The sequence below is a fragment of the Malaclemys terrapin genome, chromosome 17, assembly GCF_027887155.1.
Source record: "Malaclemys terrapin pileata isolate rMalTer1 chromosome 17, rMalTer1.hap1, whole genome shotgun sequence".
In the NCBI taxonomy this organism is placed as follows: Eukaryota; Metazoa; Chordata; order Testudines; family Emydidae; genus Malaclemys; species Malaclemys terrapin.
The window spans coordinates 11,294,501-11,312,114 of record NC_071521.1 but is presented as its reverse complement, the minus strand read 5'-3'; the positions used below and the strand labels follow the sequence as shown (position 1 = coordinate 11,312,114).

General features: G+C 56.8%; 2 protein-coding genes across 2 annotated transcripts in view; both read right to left on the bottom strand.

Annotated features, from left to right (window-relative positions):
* Nucleotides 1-2,097: 2,097 nt before the first annotated feature.
* On the bottom strand, nt 2,098-2,505 carry QRFP (pyroglutamylated RFamide peptide). Its single transcript, XM_054007165.1, has one exon. It carries the CDS (start codon nt 2,503-2,505, stop codon nt 2,098-2,100), a length of 408 nt encoding a protein of 135 aa, XP_053863140.1.
* Nucleotides 2,506-10,758: 8,253 nt separating this feature from the next.
* The window catches only part of FIBCD1 (fibrinogen C domain containing 1), a 36,275-nt gene continuing 29,419 nt past the window's right edge, over nt 10,759-17,614 (bottom strand). The window contains exons 5-7 of the mRNA XM_054007682.1: nt 15,980-16,076; nt 13,446-13,625; nt 10,759-12,702 (exon numbers count right to left, since the gene is read on the bottom strand). Coding sequence (XP_053863657.1) covers nt 12,443-12,702; nt 13,446-13,625; nt 15,980-16,076 — 537 coding nt within the window. The 3' untranslated portion in view covers nt 10,759-12,442. The remainder of the gene's footprint in view (nt 12,703-13,445; nt 13,626-15,979; nt 16,077-17,614) is intronic.

The following is a 17,614-nucleotide window of genomic DNA, read 5'->3' as shown; positions in this document are numbered from 1 at the left end:
CAGGGTTGCCATAGTAACATCAATAACCGCTCCCCAGCTCTGCTGTTCAATCAGACTGGTGAATGTGTGTTCTCTGAACTCGGGGCCTGTCGTGGGATAGGATTAGAGAAGGACCAAAAGTGCGTTTCTAAATGTATCTGACGCCTTTCCCCCGGTTGAGTCCGTTTTGGCTTGGACACGCTGAATGCTGCTTGCAGTGAGAGTTCAGTTACAGCGCTGGAAGGTGAGGAAAGGAAAAACGCCCTGCCTCGCCTCGCCCCCGAATAGCAGCCACCGTCCAAGTTAATCCTGAGGGTGACCTGGGTGTGGGTAATGTGCATATTGTACGGGGCGAGGGGGAGGTTCTGCCCTCACATCACTGCAAATCCAGTTTTTCATCAGTGTAATTGAAATCGGAATCGGGTCCACTTGTCTAGCCAGAGCAACCTGCACTAAGCCACCTCCCGTAGCCATCCCCAGGTCTCGGGTAACCCACTGGAAGTATTCTCCTGCCGTTTCTCCACTAGGAGAGCAATTTGTGCTGGCCTCTGAGGGAGGCGCTGGTTTTGAGAGGGCTGCCTGCATGATGTGCGTTACAATGCCCCTTTTGGAGCCTGGCTTTTCAGCCAAGTCTCAACGTGCTCTCTGCTTTTGCGGGGGCAGCTCAGCACCTGCAAATAATTGCCGCTACTTTTTGTGTGCCTGCGGTGAAATATTAGTAGCCATTAGCCCCTTAGCAGCTGCAAGCCAGGTAATCAGACCTCTAATTATTCATATTTGTGCCTGCCGTTGGTGGAGGGCACAGAAAAGCATGCACAGTAGGTTGCAGTTACAAAACACTGTCTGCAAAAACGAGAGGCGAGCGCTGAGAATCAGGCTCACTCTGCAGGGCCTTGCCGACACGGTATTTTTTTTGCTAAGCCCTCCCAATGGTGAAGCTTCACTAGTGGTAGAGTTGGCGGCCGTGCTAGTGTGCACCAGCCACTGGCATCTCCACCACAGTGTCCCGGGGGTAGATGACGCTGTGCTTCAATGTTTAACAGCCAGTAAGCTGCATTGGGGGCTCCCTGCACTTTGCCAGCACTGGGAGCGTTTAACCACATGTAGGCAAGGCCCAAGGGGTTAATGTGGGAACAATTCAGCAGCAAGGCAAAGATCTGGGTTTGCTCTGCAATGCGATTGTCCATCAGCTGGTCCCGCATCGGTATGCTGGCGGGTAACAAAAGCTGCCCTAGTCGGGTCTGGGAGACAGCAATGCTCCGGGATCCAGCCGCTGCAGGGTGGGAGCAGTTCTGGCCCCTATCCGATGCCTGGCCCGGCATACTCGCTTGGTGGGATTTTGAAGCCTGACTGTTTATTGGGCCATTTTGCCTGGTCCTGGTTTGCACGCAGGAGCAATCCTTTTGTAAATGGCATCTTGGCACTGAACAGAATTTGCTGCCGGAGGGAGTTTGTGTTCATGAGAGGGAGAGAGAGAGCAGGAACTTTTAGAATTGTATCCAGTGCCCGGTGGGACCTATTCCTCATTCACAGCCATATTCCAGATGCCAGCTCCAGGCAGTCCCTATGGAGACTGTCAACACTTTGATTATCCCCCTATAATCATTCAGTCTCTCTACTTTAACTTACAAGCATGGCAGCGCCGGGTCTGCCGATTCTTATTCATAGCAGCGCGCTCCTCTCAATGCACTGACAGCGGCGACGGCGACGGCTCAGAACAATCGGGGACAGCGTGAACGCAGCTCGGCCCACGGTCGCTTTTAGTGAGCTCCAGCAAAGGCAGCACAACGTGCGGGGGTTTTAAGGCCATCTTTTATAAACACCCGCCCTCCTTTTCTCCCTCTCCCCACCCCCGAGTCCCCGATCAGGGGCCTGGCCTAGCAGGGACATGGACGGTGAGGTGGGGATGTGAAATCTGGGACAGAGTTGAAAGTGATGGAGAGAGTGTGGTACCAAAAAATAGCAACCTCCCCCAGCCCTCTTCTCCAAGGGAAACTAGCTGGCAGGGTAGAAAAGGATGGGACCTGGAGCACTTCTTTGGCTGGAGATGGCAGGAGTTGGGAAGGGCAGAGTAAAGGGTAAGATCCCCCCGGGGGTGACTCAGTCAAGTCCAGTCCTTCATCTTCTGCCAAAGCGGAAGCTGAATCCCCCTTTCTTCCTGTTGTAGCCATTGAGCTCCTCCGCCAGGTTCCCCAGGGTGCCGCTGCGCTTCTCGCCGTCCCCCCGCAGGAAACCGACCCCTTCGCCTTCCTCTTCCCGGCTCTCCTGCCTCCCGAACCTGAACCTGAAGCCTGCCCTCTCCTTGCCAAAGCCCTGGAGCTCCTTGGCCACGCTGAACAGGGAGCTGAGGTCTTCAAATCTCCGCTGCCTTAGGCCGCTCGGGGAGGTGTCGTCTGCCGTTTCCTGCCAGCTTGTCTCAAACCGGACCCCGTCCCCTGGCTCTCCCGTCTCCTTTCTGGCGTCGGGAGGGACGCAGGCTCCCAAGCTGAAGAGGAGGAGGCAGGACAAGGAGTAAGGAGCCTTCATCTGGTGGTGGAAATGGAAAAGAACAACGGAGGCATGTGCCAGTAAGTGAACCTCTCCCCAGATATCAGCACCTCCTCTGAAAGCAGCCACAGCTTAATGAGGCCCCCAGTGCAGAAGAACTCCCCAGCCCCAGCCAGCCACTCCCTGCGCAGGGTGGGAGAGAAGCAGCACCCGAGAGTCCATCAGGGGACTGGTCTGTCTGAGCCAAGATGCCTTCCTGTCTAATGTGGCACCTGGCAGAGCAGGATCTGGCACAACGGTCCCTAGGGGCCTATTTGAAATCTTCCCCAGCATCCAATGGCTCGTGCTGGAAGTTCCTCGCCGAGCCCCGCTTCCAAGAGCCACTCAATGGGTCTGGGGTCGGATGTGTGAAGGGCGTCTCTTTAACGAGCTGACTGGCCTGGTGCCCTTCTCTGCTACACTCGCATTCTCTCTAGGGGCTTTGGCCTCTCTGGGTATTGACTACGCGGCAGCCGAGAGCGAGGGAGAGAGAGCACAGCCCGAGCTGCCATGTCCCCGCTCAAGCCCTGCTAGGGCGGGTCTGTGTTCCGAGGAGACTCTCACCCAGCTGCAGTGTAGCCGTCCCCTGGGTACTATGAATTCAAATCCTGCTGCACTCGCCTGGTTTGCAGCGTGGGAAGAGCACAGCTCGGCCTGGGCGAGGGTTGACTGAACGAAGGCCATTACCCTTTCACTGGAATGATGGGATTGCAAGCTGTGTGCTCCTCCCAGGGGCACTGCAAGGAAAGCTGAAGTGCACTCACCTGAGCAAGCCTCTGCTTTCTACTAGCACCTGCTAATGGCATTCAGTAAAGATGCTCGATGTCTCTTTTGATGAGGCTCCGAAGCCCCCTGCTGACATGGAGGCAGCATGTTCTAGTGATCAAAGCAGGGAACTGTGCCGTACGTACTGGAGAGAGCAGGAGACTGAGGTGGCATTCTTACATCTACCACTGTGTGACTTTGGGCAAGTCACATGATCGCCCTGTGCCTCAGTTTCCCTCTCTGTAAAGGGGAGGGTTGGTCTAAGGGGGAAGATGTCTTCCCAGGAAAGCCTTTCAATTAAAGTCGCTGCACCCGGAGCCAGGTGGGGAAGCTGCGGCTGTCTAGGGCTCTGTCGCATGGGCGGGTGGCGCATCTCCTTTACAGGTGAGCATCCGTGCCACAGAGCCCAGGCTCTGCTGGGCCGTGAAGGCTGAACCCCCATGTCTGCCTCTGTGCTGCTTCCCCCAGGATTGTCAGGCGGCGTGGGCAGGGGGGTGAGGAACAGCCGTGGCTGTACAAGCCGCACCAGGGCTGTGGCAAACCCAGCCGGCAGCAAGAGGCCACGCCCACTCCTCGCTGGCTGTTGCAACTTCAGAACGCCTAAAATCAAACCACGAGGACCTGGAACTAACTGCCCAGGAGCTGCTGGCGGGGAGACAGGCGGAGGAGGGCTCCGGGGGCACAATGCTTTCCCGGCTCCTCATTCGCGCCCTGGGCTCTGGCCCTCCGGTATCGTCAGCCACTTGCAAAGGAGCTCACCAGGCTGCCAGGTGTTGATGTAAAGGCTGGACTGGCTTGGAAACCTCCCCCCTCCTCCTTAGAGACTCTACAGCCAGCCTAATAGCGCCTCGGCCGAGGGCCATGGGGGTACGTGGAGCTCTCTGCTCCTTACCCAGCCCAGTGCCACGGACGAGGGCCCGTCTGGCCTGGTCCTGGGAGCTTGCGGCTCCCTCACTGACTCCAGCGAGAGTGGAGGCTGCTCAGAGCCTACGAGGGGAAGAGCATCTCCTGGAGCAAGTCCTTTGTCCCGGGGCGGATCCCTGCTTACCTTGCTCTTGCTGCTTGGGCGGCCAGTCTATGCGGAGCTGCTCTGGAGACCAGGATGAGCCAGGCTGCGCCTCCTTTAAATAAGCTGCACCGTTAATGACCAAGTCCCCCCCCCAGCCACGCCAGCTCAGCGGGTTTATTGCTGCACATTCCAGAGGCTGGGATCCCATTGGGAAGCCGGGTGGAGATGGAGCGCGGGACCGCTGACTGATTGGGCCTGTCTGGGCAGCCACAATGGGAGCAGTGAGCTGGCTCTGATTAGGGTCCTTAACGCACTCTCTTGATTTGCCACCTCATTTGGAGAAAGCAGCGTTAACTAGCTCTGAGTCACCCTCCCTGACACCAAAGGCAACGGGCAGCCCTGGCCAGTGGAGTTCCTGCCCTGTGCTCGGGGATCCGAGAGTTACTCCCGGATTGTACCTGCCTGCTTGACGGGTTCTTGTTGCCATCTCTCCGAAGGGGTAAGCAGGCTCCAGGTGTTCGTGAACCGTGCGACGCACCCCTGGGACCTGAAACTGCAGCAACGAATGGCAAGAGAGATCCCTTCAACTGCTGTCTGGCTGGGACACCCACTGGCCACCCATCTGGAAAAGCCCCTGTGGCTAATCAGCCCTCGTGTGCCCAGATGGCAAACCAACTCTGCTGGGCCAAGGAAGAGAGGCTTCCAGATCAAGGGACGGTCCATTCCTACGTCATGGCTGGGCTAGAGCATGAGGAGTGAAGCATCTCTCCAAAGCACGCAGCACCCACACCCTGAAGGGATTCGTGGTTTCAGATCGCCGTAAGGTATTGCACCTGGAGAGCCGTCTGGAGCACAGGGTGATGTGTGTCCAGCCACAAGCCGCTGCGAGGCGAGCAAGCCAGCTGTGTTCTGCACCAGTTGACGTTTCCAAGTGTCTGGGCCCGGCTGTGGGCACAGCGGGAGGAGTGGCCTTGCTAAGTGGAGATGGACAAAAGGGCTCACGGTCACTGCTGGTCTCTTACACCCCCTGCTGCTTCGGGGTGTCCAGAAGGCCCCCCTGGATTGCACACTCCTGCAGTGCTGGGACTGAAGGTGCTGGGTGGCATCGGTTGTTGAGACCCTCTGCCTGGCCCCCCAGTCCAGCCCTGCTCCACGACCACAAACTTTTCTCATTGACGTTCCTCCCTGGCCAACTTTTCTGGGAATCGTCCCTCGTCCAAGACTTGTCCGAGTCCCTCCCTTCCCCCATCCCCTCCCCCCCCTCTAGCCAGTGTCAGGTGCACGAGGCTCAGCTGTAGCGCCCACCCCAGCTGGGAAGGGCTGCAGGGGAAGATGCTATTCTGCACTGGCTCCAAAGCTGCGCTGCAGGGGAAGGCCTGGCCCATGGCTGGTGGGCGTGATGTGTGCCCGGCCTCTCTGCTAGCCTGGCAAGGCTGCTGTTGAATGGGCATTGCCCCTCAGTGTGCGACGTCCCCCCCCCCAACCTTGTGCCCTTGGCCCACAGCTCGAGGGGGGGTTAGCAGGAGCAGGGAGGTGCCTGCGCTCTTTGGCAGCATGGGGTGTTTCCTGCGTGTGTCTCCTGCCTCAGCCAAGAAAGCCTGGGCTGGGTTCGTATTTCTGGCATTGATGTTTCCTTCCCCCAAGCCCATGGTGCAGGTTGGGGTTTACCAACCACTACTCGGGCTCCTTGTCTTCTGGCAGCATGGCCTAGTGGAACAAATGTGGGCCTGGGAGCCAGGAACCCCTGAGCTTTGTTCCTACTTCTGCCACCAACTCTCTGAACAGCCTTGGCAGGTCACTTACTCTGTGCCTTGGTTTCCCCATCTGTAGAACGGGGATGTTAACACTGACCTGTGTCACGGAGGGGCTGAGAGACCCAGCTCGTTCTTGTGAAGGGCTTGGAAATCCACCCGAATGAGGGTTAAGCATATGAGCCATCTCAAATTTGGAGCCAGACTCTCAGCTACAGTAAATCAGCAAAGCTCCCTTGACGTCTTCAGCGCGATGCTGCTGTACACTGGGCGAGGAGCTGTCCCTTTAAGACCCTACATGTAGAAATGATCTGGGCTTTTATATTTAGAAAAGCAACTATGCTCGTTTAACCTCTGAGGTGAAGCTGCTCCTCTCTCAGAGCGGCTGCCAAGGTGCAGCAGATGGGTTCCCAGCAAGTTCAATGGCGGGAAAGGCTGCCAGGACGGCAGTAATTAGTCCTCGTTTTCTTAAAGTGAAGCCACTTCCTCCTGCCAGTGTGGTAAATGCCGACGGAGGCTGGCGCCGGTGCGGAAACCTGGGTGGCGAGAGCCGGCATACGGGAAAGGAGCACGCAAGGGCCGTGTGGGGCGTTAGCTGGGAGCGTGGCCCTGGGGTAATTCTAAGTTGTTGGCAGCAGAAAGATACCTGGGCCCGGCCCTCTCTGGGGTTGGCATGAAAGGGAGACAGCCAGCAGCAGCTCCGCAGAACCATTTCTCTTTAAAGCCAGCAGCGCTCGCTGCCAGGAGCTGCTCCCAGCGCTGACAGCCCCCTGGAAATAACCTAGGCCGGGCAGGGGGGCGCGATTGGAGGTGGATGGAGACCCAGACGCAGGGCATACAGAGTGATGAGTTCCTTTTATTAAGGAGTTTTAGAAAGTCCACATGTACAGCGTTTGACACCAATCACACACGAGCTAGACTTCATTGTACTGCTAAACAACACGACCTGTCCACTAGCTCAGACCTGAACAGACATCGGTGTGGCCCCAGCTCCTCCACGGGTACACGGGCTGGCCATGTGAAGGGCAGGCCCGGGTGCGGCACCTGCCTAGAAACACGTCCGTGTCCTCTGGCTGGTGAAGTTAGGCCAACCCCTACAGTGTGGAAAACCCGTCCAAAGGCCATGGGCTGGAGAAAGGGGCTGTCAGCTGAAGCAGCCCTGCATGACTCTCTATGGGGCAGGCGCCAAAGGCAGCAATCCAACAAGCATCGGTTAAAGGGGCTCCCATCTAAACTGAGCCCCTGTTACCGGCCCCTTGGTCAGCGGGCCATGCACTGCTCCAGACCAGCTGGAGGCCTGAGCCTCCCTACGCTGCAGGTCTGGAGGCTGCACAGACCCTTAGGAAGCTCTTGGAGGGGCATTGTATGCACGGCAGTGCCCACCATCTGCCTCCTTCGCCCAGCACCTGGTGTCTGGCTGTAATTGTCCTGCCCTTCCCGGACCCCACCCGCTTCCTGCTTCTCTCCAGGGGAGGTGTCATCGTAGACAGGGTTTAGTCTAATGCCAGGCTGCAGCTTGATCCGTGCACTCTTAGAGCTAATCCCTGGGAATCCTGGGGCCACTGATTGTATTAAATACCTCTCATGCCATTCAAAACAAACTTATTAAGGAGTCCTGGGTGACACAGGGCCAGTTACCCAAAGTGCTCGGTGCCGGACAGCACACAACTTTCACCCTCCCCGACCCCCAGGAAGAATGGCCCTGGGAGGAAACACGGGAAGCCAACACACCTCTTTCCCCCACTGAGCAAAGTTCCTTGAGTGCTACCATGTTCCCAGGCTGGCTGGACAGTCTGGGTCTGTAGCCAGGAGTTCCCATCCGTCCTGAAGGCAAATGCTATAAAAACTATTTACAGTTTGTTCCAGTGAAATAGAAAACCAACCAACTGAGAAACGTTCACAGTATTCCCCTCCACCAGGACAGCCCCTTCTCTAGCTCTGCTCCCTGGCAATGCTTGGCCTCCCCTCTCCAGCAGGCAGTTTAGGTCAAGGTGGAAGCGTACATAACCCTTAGGCAGGTAGCTTAGGTCTTTCCTTGTGCAATAAAAGTCGACATCGGATCTGAACTGATGTCCTGTTGCTTAATGAAGCTAACCCAGCCAGTGTGCACCTCTGTACAGCAAGTGTTATAGCTAGGTTGGGAAGGGTTAGCTTGTGTATCTGTAACTGTTGCAGTAAATGTCAATTTCACTGTACCCACACAAACTGAGGAGAAACTGTTTCCAGTGGTGATCATTGAAATTTACAGATACACAAACTAGAACTCCTTAGAGTTGAAGGATCTTTGTGTATTTTGATGTGTGATGTTGACAGCTTGTGTTTTAATGGCGGTGAAGTTTTAACTTTTTGAATTTCAACATCTGTCATTCAATAATTGTCTAATCCTCCCCTCCAGATAATTTCCCATAACTGTGGACATTTAAATTGATCATCTAAAATAGATCTTTAAAATAACCCTTGATCTTAGCTGTCACCGTTCTAAAGCAATGAAAATCGAATTCTGCCAAGCCTCCGACCAGTGCCGTCTGGGTGGAAGGAAAAGACGTATTTTAAAGCTGGTGGGTTTGACAGCCACAGAGGTGCTACTGAACTGAGGCAGCCGGACCCAGACAGGCCTCAGATGTTCAGTATGGAAACTTGGACTCCACCAGAGGGAAAACCACAATAATCCCAAACATATAATGCACCCTGCCCTGCCAACACACACCACTCAAGAAAATCACCTCACTGTGAAAAAACTTTCCCCAAAGGCTCCCTGTTAGTTCACCTACAGATTTACAGAGAATTTTTTTTTTTTTATGTGGAGAGAAGCGTAAATCTCTAATCCACCACTGCTGCTTGTATGGCTGCAGGATCCTACAGCCCGAAACACACGTAATCACTCTGCCTCAGCTCCTCATCTGTACAGTGGGCATAGCTCGAGCTTTCCTTCCACCCACCCGCTGTCTGTCTGGTCTAGACTGTGAGCTCGTCAGGACAGAGACAGTTACTATGTGTCAGCGCAGCACCTGGCGCACTGCGGCCTCCATCCACTGCAGTAGACACAGTGAACAATAACTTAGTGAATTTCATTATCCTTCCAATTATGTTCCTTTCCTCCCGCTCCCCACAAGCCCAGCACAAAGTGCTCTGACCCTGGGCTGTGTAGCCTTTGAATCCTTTTGTCCAGCAACCAACCAGAGTAATTTGCAGAGGGGTTGGGTGAGGAGGGTCTATGGGCATTTTCTCTCAAGGACTATTTAAAAAAAAAAACCCACCACCTCCCCTGGCCCGGGCACCTGGTGTCTTTCAAAGGCCAAAAGCAACCCTCTGCCCTTCGGAAATCTCGCTCTGCCCCAAGGATGGGGGAGAAGGCAGCCCCAGCAGAGGTAACGAAATGCCCCATGCTTTAGTAAGCTTAAGAACTCTGATTTGGATGCCTGCTTTACAGCCCTAATCCCCCTTTAAATCAAGCTGTTTTCTTGCCTACCGGAGTGTCCTACAACGAAGAGTCAGCTGTCCTTGGGCTATTCTTAGACGCCTCAAAGCCCACACCTGGTTCTGTGGAAATCCGTCAGATCGCTGCTCAGGTAACTGCTGGCCAGTGGCGGAAGAGGAGTAAAAAGAACACAGCCATGAAATGTTAATGCCAGAGAATCAGCCTGGCCTGTAAAGTGGTGGGAGGGAAACACAAAGACGTGTGGAGTCGGAACAAGCAAAGCACAAAACTTCTTCGCGCTGCTCTTGTAAGTGATGCTGCCAAGTGCCAGCAGCAGGGGGCGTTGGCACCACTGCGTTGCAGGGATGGTGTCTCCAGATAGTGATGCCACACAAACTGGAAGGCTTTGAGCATTTTTGTGTGGTTTGGCATTAAACAAAATCCAAATGAGTTCCTGATTGAGACACCTGTCTCTAGCGTGCTCGGGTCTGGCACTAAGGGGGTTGGGTGGAGGGGAGGCTTCCTTCTCACGCACCATTTAACCCTTTTACACTACAGCGTTCAGCGGCACGCCCTACCATTAGAGAGTCCAGCACGGACAGAATAGAGCCTGATTGTCTCCCATTTCCTGCACAGCAGATAAGGATGGAGTGCGTCTGTGCTGGCAGGGCTCTGCTCCATCCTTAGCATCTCAGTCAGGAGCAGGCGCGTTCCCATTGGCCTAGGGTGACCAGATGTCCCAATTTTATAGGGACAGTCCCGATTTTTGGGTCTTTTTCTTATATAGGCTCCTATTACCCCCCTCCCTCTGTCCCGATTTTTCACATTTGCTGTCTGGTCACCCTACATTCGCCCCTCCCCTCTCTTTCGTTGTAAGCAGCTGGATGTCTACCTGCACCATGGCTTCTGCAAAGTGCTACCAACAAAGCAAAGCCCTGAATGCTGGGGAATTGGGCCCGGAGAAACCTGGGCAAGGATTCCGCTGCTGACCATCTGGCTTGACGCTGAACAGCTTGGGCTGTGAAGTGCCTCCTTGACAAGGGAGCGGGAGAATTGGCTGTGACTTGCGTGCTCCACACAATGGCTCCTCTCAATCCTCTTTGCTCTTCCCTGTTTTCCGTGACGTCCCAGAGGATGAGGATTCTTGGAATCCCTCTGTCGCACGGCACGCCGCCTGGGCTGGTCAGCCGCTGGGATGGGGCCACGACACGGTTAGCCACACCTCACAGATATGATGCCTGACTCAGGGGTTTTGGGGGTGGGTGGGTGGGGGGGTTGCAAAACCTTCATGGGATTTGAAGAAACAAGAGGCTTGAATATCGGCAGGTGCATAAACCAGCGCAAGGTTCATGTGGGCTGGCAGTGAACGGCAGCTCCCCATCCTCTGCAGGTCAGGGGCAGGAATTCCCCCGTGGAGAACCAGATGTTCTTTCCTGCAGCCAGTCTCCGAAGGAGCTGGGGGAAGGGCACAGCTACCGTAGAGCTAAGGTCACGTTTCCACAAAGGGGGGCTGGGTTCGCCCCCTTCCGAGTGGGTTTGGTTGGCAAAAAGACTCCATGAAACGTATCCCCTAAGCGTCACCTGGGAGCTTCAGCTGGCTTCCCGCTTGGAGCCCTCCCACCTCCAAAGCTGCAGTCGTGAGCTTTGCCCCGTCACCTTGGCCAACACAGCTGATATGGGGCAGTGCCAATCATCTCTTCTGAGGGGTCCAGCCAATACTCTCCGGGTGTCTAAGCCCCAGGGCTGCGTGGTGCGCAGTGCCAAGCGCACCCACGTGGCGTGTAGTGATCCAGCGAGCCCCATAGGGCAGCAATGGGGCTGGGAGAGCTGGTGGACTGTTTGGGGTCACCTCCATCTCAGTTCCAAGGTTGAATTACTGTGTTCCCCCCCCCCCCGCGCCTGGATGGCAGACTGTGGGAGGGTGTTAGTCGTTGCTGGGCGTGGGAATGTCACAGGGTGAGAGACTGAAGCTGGCGAGCAGCAGCAGAAACTGGCTTTGGGATGCGGGGCTGTTTTGAATGGGAGGGGGAATTGCTCATAAATCCAGAGGCACACCTGGGCTAAACCCCAGCAGAAAGGTGTCATATCATCCCCTGACCCGGACAGATACAACCCTCCTCCCTGCTGGAGACCTGACGCCCCATCACCAGTGGAGCCTTGGAGCCAGAGAGCGAGTGGCTGGTGGGGAAGAGGCAGCTTCAGTGACCCCAGGGTAGGTACGAAGAACTGTTCAGGATCTGCACTGTCCCCTTTCTGCGGCCTTCATGTACCATCTGCTGAGCCCCCTGGGGCTGCATTTTGTACATGCCACCTTTCCGGCGTCAGCCGGGGCACCTGCCAGCTCAGCCCTCTGGATGTGCTCGGAGCCCAGCTCAGTCCAGGGAATCAACATGGGGTGGTGTTTTCTATGGGGCCAGCTGGTATTTCGTGCAGGGGCTGGGAGTCGGGCCTCCTGGGTTCTGCCTTCACCATGGCTTCCCCTTCTCGGTCCTGCTGTACACCCTTGGCAAAGCCCATCAAGAACTACAGGCCAGACGCTGTCTCCTGGGACTGTCGGGTGGGTTGATTCCCGGCTTTACCAAGGGATTTTCACCTGCCGCCTCACTGGAGCTGCCCTGTAATGACAAGCCAAAGCCCAGCAGGTCCGTGCCGCTCCCCACCCCTACGCACACCTGAGCCCAGGGTGCCGCTGGCTTGCTGGAGGGGGGGAGGCCAAACGCAGGAGGGCCGACTCCATTGCCGGGGGCGCGTGTCCTTGGAGGCGCTCGGAGCAAGGAGGCGGCAGCGACCACCTCTCCCCTGAGACGCATCCTCGGGGGAAGAGCCGCCCCTCCTCTGGCAGGGGGCTCCGGCTGGGCCCCCTGTCCTGGTGCTGAGCGGGGCATTATCAGAGGGGCTTTTCACCCTGGCTGCCCCCTGACTCATGGACAAGACAACACTGAGCTGAAGGGGAGGGGAAAAAAGAGGGAGTGGGGGAGGGGTCACGCCGTTAGGCTAATTCTCCTCTCTGACAGGCCGGGTCTTCATCTCGGTGAATTTGAGCGAGTACTGCCAGCCCGTCCAGGAGGACCACTCGATGCCGTCAGCGTAGGAGCTGTGGTGGCCCTTGAGGTACTGCCCGTTGAGGTTGGAGGTGTGGCAGTTGCGGTACCACCAGGCCCCGTGGTAGAAGGCGGCGCAGTTGTTCTCCGAATGGTCGTTGTCCAGGTCTTTGGTGGTGAACTTCATGCCGTTGTGCTTCAGGAAGGAGTCTCCTGCCGGGGGAGGGGAGAGCGCCCTCAGCAAAGCGCCTGCCAGTCCCTGCTGGGCCTCGCTCGCCCCCTGACCCTGCTTTTCAGCCTCCTGCATCCCCTAGATTCAGCCTCAAGCCAGCTTCCCTTGTTTAATGGCTATGTAGGTGAGCGGGCGCGGGTCAGGCCTCAGCTTTGCTTTGAGCTGTTTGTCTACAGGCCCCAGGCAAAGCCGTAGTTTGTACCAGCGCAGTGAGCGGCTCTGGTGCAAACAGCGGCTTGGAGCGGCTTTGCCTCTCTGCCCTCTGGGTCTGCCCTGGCGACAGGGACCTTGGAGGTCAGGGACGCGAGAGAGAGACGGGCTGAGCAAACTCCCCTTATTGCTACAGTCCTGCAAATGCACCTCAGGTCTGACCAGTTGCTCCCCCTGCTAGTCCACTTTTAGGCTCCCAAATGCTTTGCTGATGTACCTCACTCCTGACCCACAGCTTCCCTCCACCCCCACCCCACGCGCTATCCCAGGTCTCCCTATGGCTGGTATGAGCTTGGTTTCCTCCCTGTAGCAATATGGAATGAATGGCAAAGGTCGGGGCTCATCAAAGGCATGAGGCTGTGGGACTCAAGGCAGCGACGGCAGGGAGGGGTCTGGCTGCAGCCGGCTCTGACACAGCCCCTCAGAAACAAGGCCTCATCTCCCTTTCCCACCCCGTTCTCTCCTCTGGGCGGCGTGGGGACCGGGGAGCGACCCCTGAGCAGCGCAGACCGACCTGCTGTTCCGGAGTAGTCTGCGATGGTGACTGGGTAGCCGTCCTCCTCCGGGTCCACGGAGAACAGGCCCACGCCGAAGGTGCCGTACTGGGCGAAGGCCGTGCCGTTGTCGAAGTCCTCCAGGTCGATGCGCAGCTCGTAGCTGGCCTGCGTGGTCAGGGCGTGGACCCGCGCCAGCCCTGTGGCGGCAAAGCGGGAGAGTCAGTCATGGGCACAGGCACCTGGCTCACCACAGAGCTGAGGTGAGTAATGAATGCTGGGCAGACAACAGAACGCTTCAGCCATTGCCCCGCCTGGGGGGACCCTCCAGAAAAGGGAGCTGGGGAGGAGGACTGGGGGGCAGAGGGAGCAAACGGGGCTCCCCCAAACAGGCTGCTCCTCATCTCCAGAGTCGAGGGGTCCTTCATCCAGCTGAGTTCAACCTGTCAGGTTAAGGATCCACCACAGCTAACAGTCCCTACAGGGGTGGTGAAGGACAGGGCTTTTGCTGCACGTCAGTCCTGGCTTGGGGAGCAGATCCTCTCTCCCGGACACGCAGGCACATGCGGGGAGCTCTGCAGCCCATTGGCTCGCCGACTAACGAAGAGGGTATTTAATTAAATGTCTCGGGAGCGGTCAGTGGCAATAAGTGACACTTCCCAAGGTGAGTCTTAGGTCTCTTTCAATTCTCTCCCTTCCCCTCCTCAGTCTGTTTTCCAGGATTCGAGGCCGTGCTCACCCTGTGGAGCAGAGTGCGCGCTGCGGAGGGTCTAGTAGCACCTGGTGAGTTCCACCACCCACGCCCTGGGGTGGGGAGAGGGGCCCCCACACCGCACCTCCTGGCTTCAGCCGCTGAGCTCGGGCCTGTCCCGGAGGGAGCGCTGGGCATGGATTGTAGCAGGGGGCTGTGCCCGCAGGAGCTGGGGGAGGCAGGCACTCCTCAGGGGTTGCCCTGACATCTCACTGAGCAATGAGTGGGGGGAGGAGGGGAAGGATCTTTAAAGACAACCCGGAGCTGTGTTAGCAGGAGCTGGGTTTAAAAGATCAAACAATTGCAATTGTACTGGGAGACTTAACATCTTCCTGTCAGCCAATGGCGACTCTGCCTCCTCACCTTCTCCCCAGCCCCAGCCCCAGCCTCGCTCTGCTGTTCAGAAAAGGAGGCCAAGTGCCTGCTTTCCACAGCTCAAGTGTGGCCCTTGGCTTGTTTGCTACTGATTCCCTCCCGCCTGAACCTCCTCTGCCTGCCCCTTCTCTCCTGAACCAGCAGCCCCGCCCCAGCCCTTCATTGATCAGCTGCTATTACCCCCCCAGACAGCCAGACACACACAGAGCAAGCTCCTTTAACACTCTAATTAGCAGCTCCTCCTCAGATTAGCACCCCTGGCCCTAACCAGATTCAGAAGCGCTTGCACACACACACACACCCCATGGAGGTGGAGCGCCCTGGGCCCCACTGCACAGCAGCCACCCTGTTCTGCGTTTGCATCAGGATGCCAACCGTGCCTGGGTGCCCGTGCGGCAGGGATGGCTAGTGAGGGGCTGGGCTGAGTGTGCTGGTTGCTGAGCAGCTCGCCTCGCTCTTTGTAAGGCTTCTGGTGTCCGTTTCCTCAGCCTCAGGGAGAGCCAAAGAACCCCAGAGGCCTCTGCTGGGCTCGTCTCCTTCCTCCTGCGCCCTGGCAGTGAGATCCCTGCAATGCCACCTTACCTCCAGGCCCCCTGCCTGCCAGCCGCGAGCTCCCTGGGCAATACCAGCGCCTCGGCACAGAGCACGGGGCCAGTTCCTTTGACGGGCTCTTATAGGACGTAGGGGGTGGTACTGCCTGCAGGGGTTGGCTTTTCTTGTCTCCGCTGGGCCATAACCTAGAGTCTCTGGGCAATGCCCCCAGGGGGCCAAACGCTGCCCCACCCCGAGGTGATGCTGTGACTTTGATAGTTACCTCAGGGATGGATTTAGCCTTGATTTTTTTAGGCCGGCTTTCTGTGTTGGAGTCGGACTTGCTTGACTGTGTCCTAGGCCCTGTACTGCTAATGGGGATTCTCCTATAGCTCAAGAGGCTTCAGGAGTAAGAGGCTCTGCTGAGCGGATTAGTGACAGCCACACGGCGCTGGGCACAAGGTATCTAGCCACCTCACACAGCATCCTATTGTCTCCAGCTCCCCACTCCCCTCCCCGCCCCACCTTCATATCTGCAGAAAGGGGAGTGGGCTGCTATTAGCCACAATACACCCACTCCTGCTGTCTCCAGATTGGGCCCCAGCCCTGCCCCAGGTCCCCGCCATTGCCAGGAGGAACCGTGTGTTTTCCCCTTCCCCCAGTGCTCTCTAGCACTGTGGATCCCAGTGGGTCCAGCCCATATGTGCAACCCCCATTCCCCTCCCCAGCTGCTGGTTTGATTCATCGAAGGACTTTTCTGTTCTTCTCCCCAGATAAAACACCATGGATGAGAAAAGCAACCCCTGCCCCTCTCCCCACAACATGCCAAGGAGAATTTAAAAGGACCCTAGGCAGATGGTTTTGCTAGCCCCAGTGCAGTGGGCTGGAGCGGCATACCTAGCCAGTGCTCTCCCGTCAGCTTCCCGAATCCATCCCGGTATGCTTCCCATCCGCGGAAAAAATTCACAGAGCCATCCTCCCGCCGCTGGAAAACCTGGGGAAACAAAAGGCACAGATGGGGCTGGATTTAGGGGCAGGGGACAGCCTGGGGTGCTGGGCTTGGGGGGCGCCAAAGTGGAACAAATGGAAGGGAGGGTGCCAAAGACGCTCTTTGCTTGGGGCGCCATTTGGTCTAGGGCCCTGGGCGCAGCAGCTGGGATGTGAGAGTTCTGAGCCCGTCCCCACTGCCAGCAATTCCCGTGAGGAGCCAGGTGTCCCGCTGCCTTTTCCACGGCGTGGCGCTCTGCAGAACCGTCTCGCTCCAGGAGTGCTTTATGAGACCTGGGCGCAAATCAAACCCTGTACACTCGCTAATTACGTTGGAACTATGGGGTGTAGGGGACATGCCATGTCATTGTCGCCCGTCTCCTAGGGATGGGAATCAGCTCAGAGCAAAGAACTCACTTGCTCTCTTGCCCAGAACGCCAACTTTTATTGGTGTCTGAAACCCCCTGGGTTAACGTCAATAAAAAACTGAGGCACAAAGCAACTATTAGTAGGAAGTCTGTGGCAGAGCCGGGAAGGGAACTTGGGTCTCCCAAGGGCCAGGCTAAAGCCCTAACCACTGATCCATCCTTCCTCTCTTGCCAAATGAGCTGCAGCCATGCAGTGACTCCCCTTCTTTGCATGTGAATGTGGGGATCTGGCTGAGGAGCAGCCATTCCCCCAGCCTCCCGGCAGGCAAAGGCCTGTCTGCAGGAACATTCGTCAGTGAGAAGGGGCACACTGACCATGGTCTGGCCGAAGAGCCATACTTGGCTCAAAGCGACGTTCCCCAGCAACGCTTTGGTGCTGAGAATTAGCAACAGAAGCAACCCAAACCAGCAGCCGCTCCCCCTCCAGTCACCCTCTCAGAGCCGGGACTGTGAGCTGGGGTGGACTCTCCTGATATGGCCCCCTCAGAACTGGGGTCAGATGGAGCTAAGATGCCCTTATATAAAAGCTGCTTCCCCCAGCGGCTGGCTTGGGTGCCCGTGATCTATGGCTGATGAACCTTCGGTCTCTCAAGTGCTAATCAATGTATTGTCCCCTTGGATTATTTTCCCCCTTCTGTTGTATCATTGGACTAAAGTTTGGCATTAAAAAAAATCCCAATGAGTTCCTGACTGAGACACCTGGCTCTAGTGTGCTCAGGTCTGGCACTAAGAGGATTCGGGGGGGCTTCCTTCCCACACACCATTTAACCCTTTTACACCACAGTGTCCCAGTTCTCTATTGGTGTGTCAAGGAGTGGAGTGTGGGAATGGAGCAGGGAGAGACAAAGGGGGTTTCAAATCACCTATTCACTCTCACAGCCTGGGCATGGCATGGGCCCATTATATCAGTTAGAGCAGCCCCGGGGTTGCTCTAACTTTGGCTTTGCTTCATGTGACTCCCTGTAGCAGTGCATTCTGGCAGTGCCTCCCGCTCCCTCCTCAAGGCCTGTGCTGTCCCGGATGCTGGGAGCAGGGCTAGGACAGAGTTTGCTCCAGTAGTCAGACACCAGTGAGCCAAACCCCTTTCTGCGGGGGGGGAGGGGGAGGAGGGGGTGTT

Bases quoted from the DNA above. Each gene is read 5' to 3' on its own strand.
- QRFP (XM_054007165.1), bottom strand. From the start codon at position 2,505: ATGAAGGCTCCTTACTCCTTGTCCTGCCTCCTCCTCTTCAGCTTGGGA.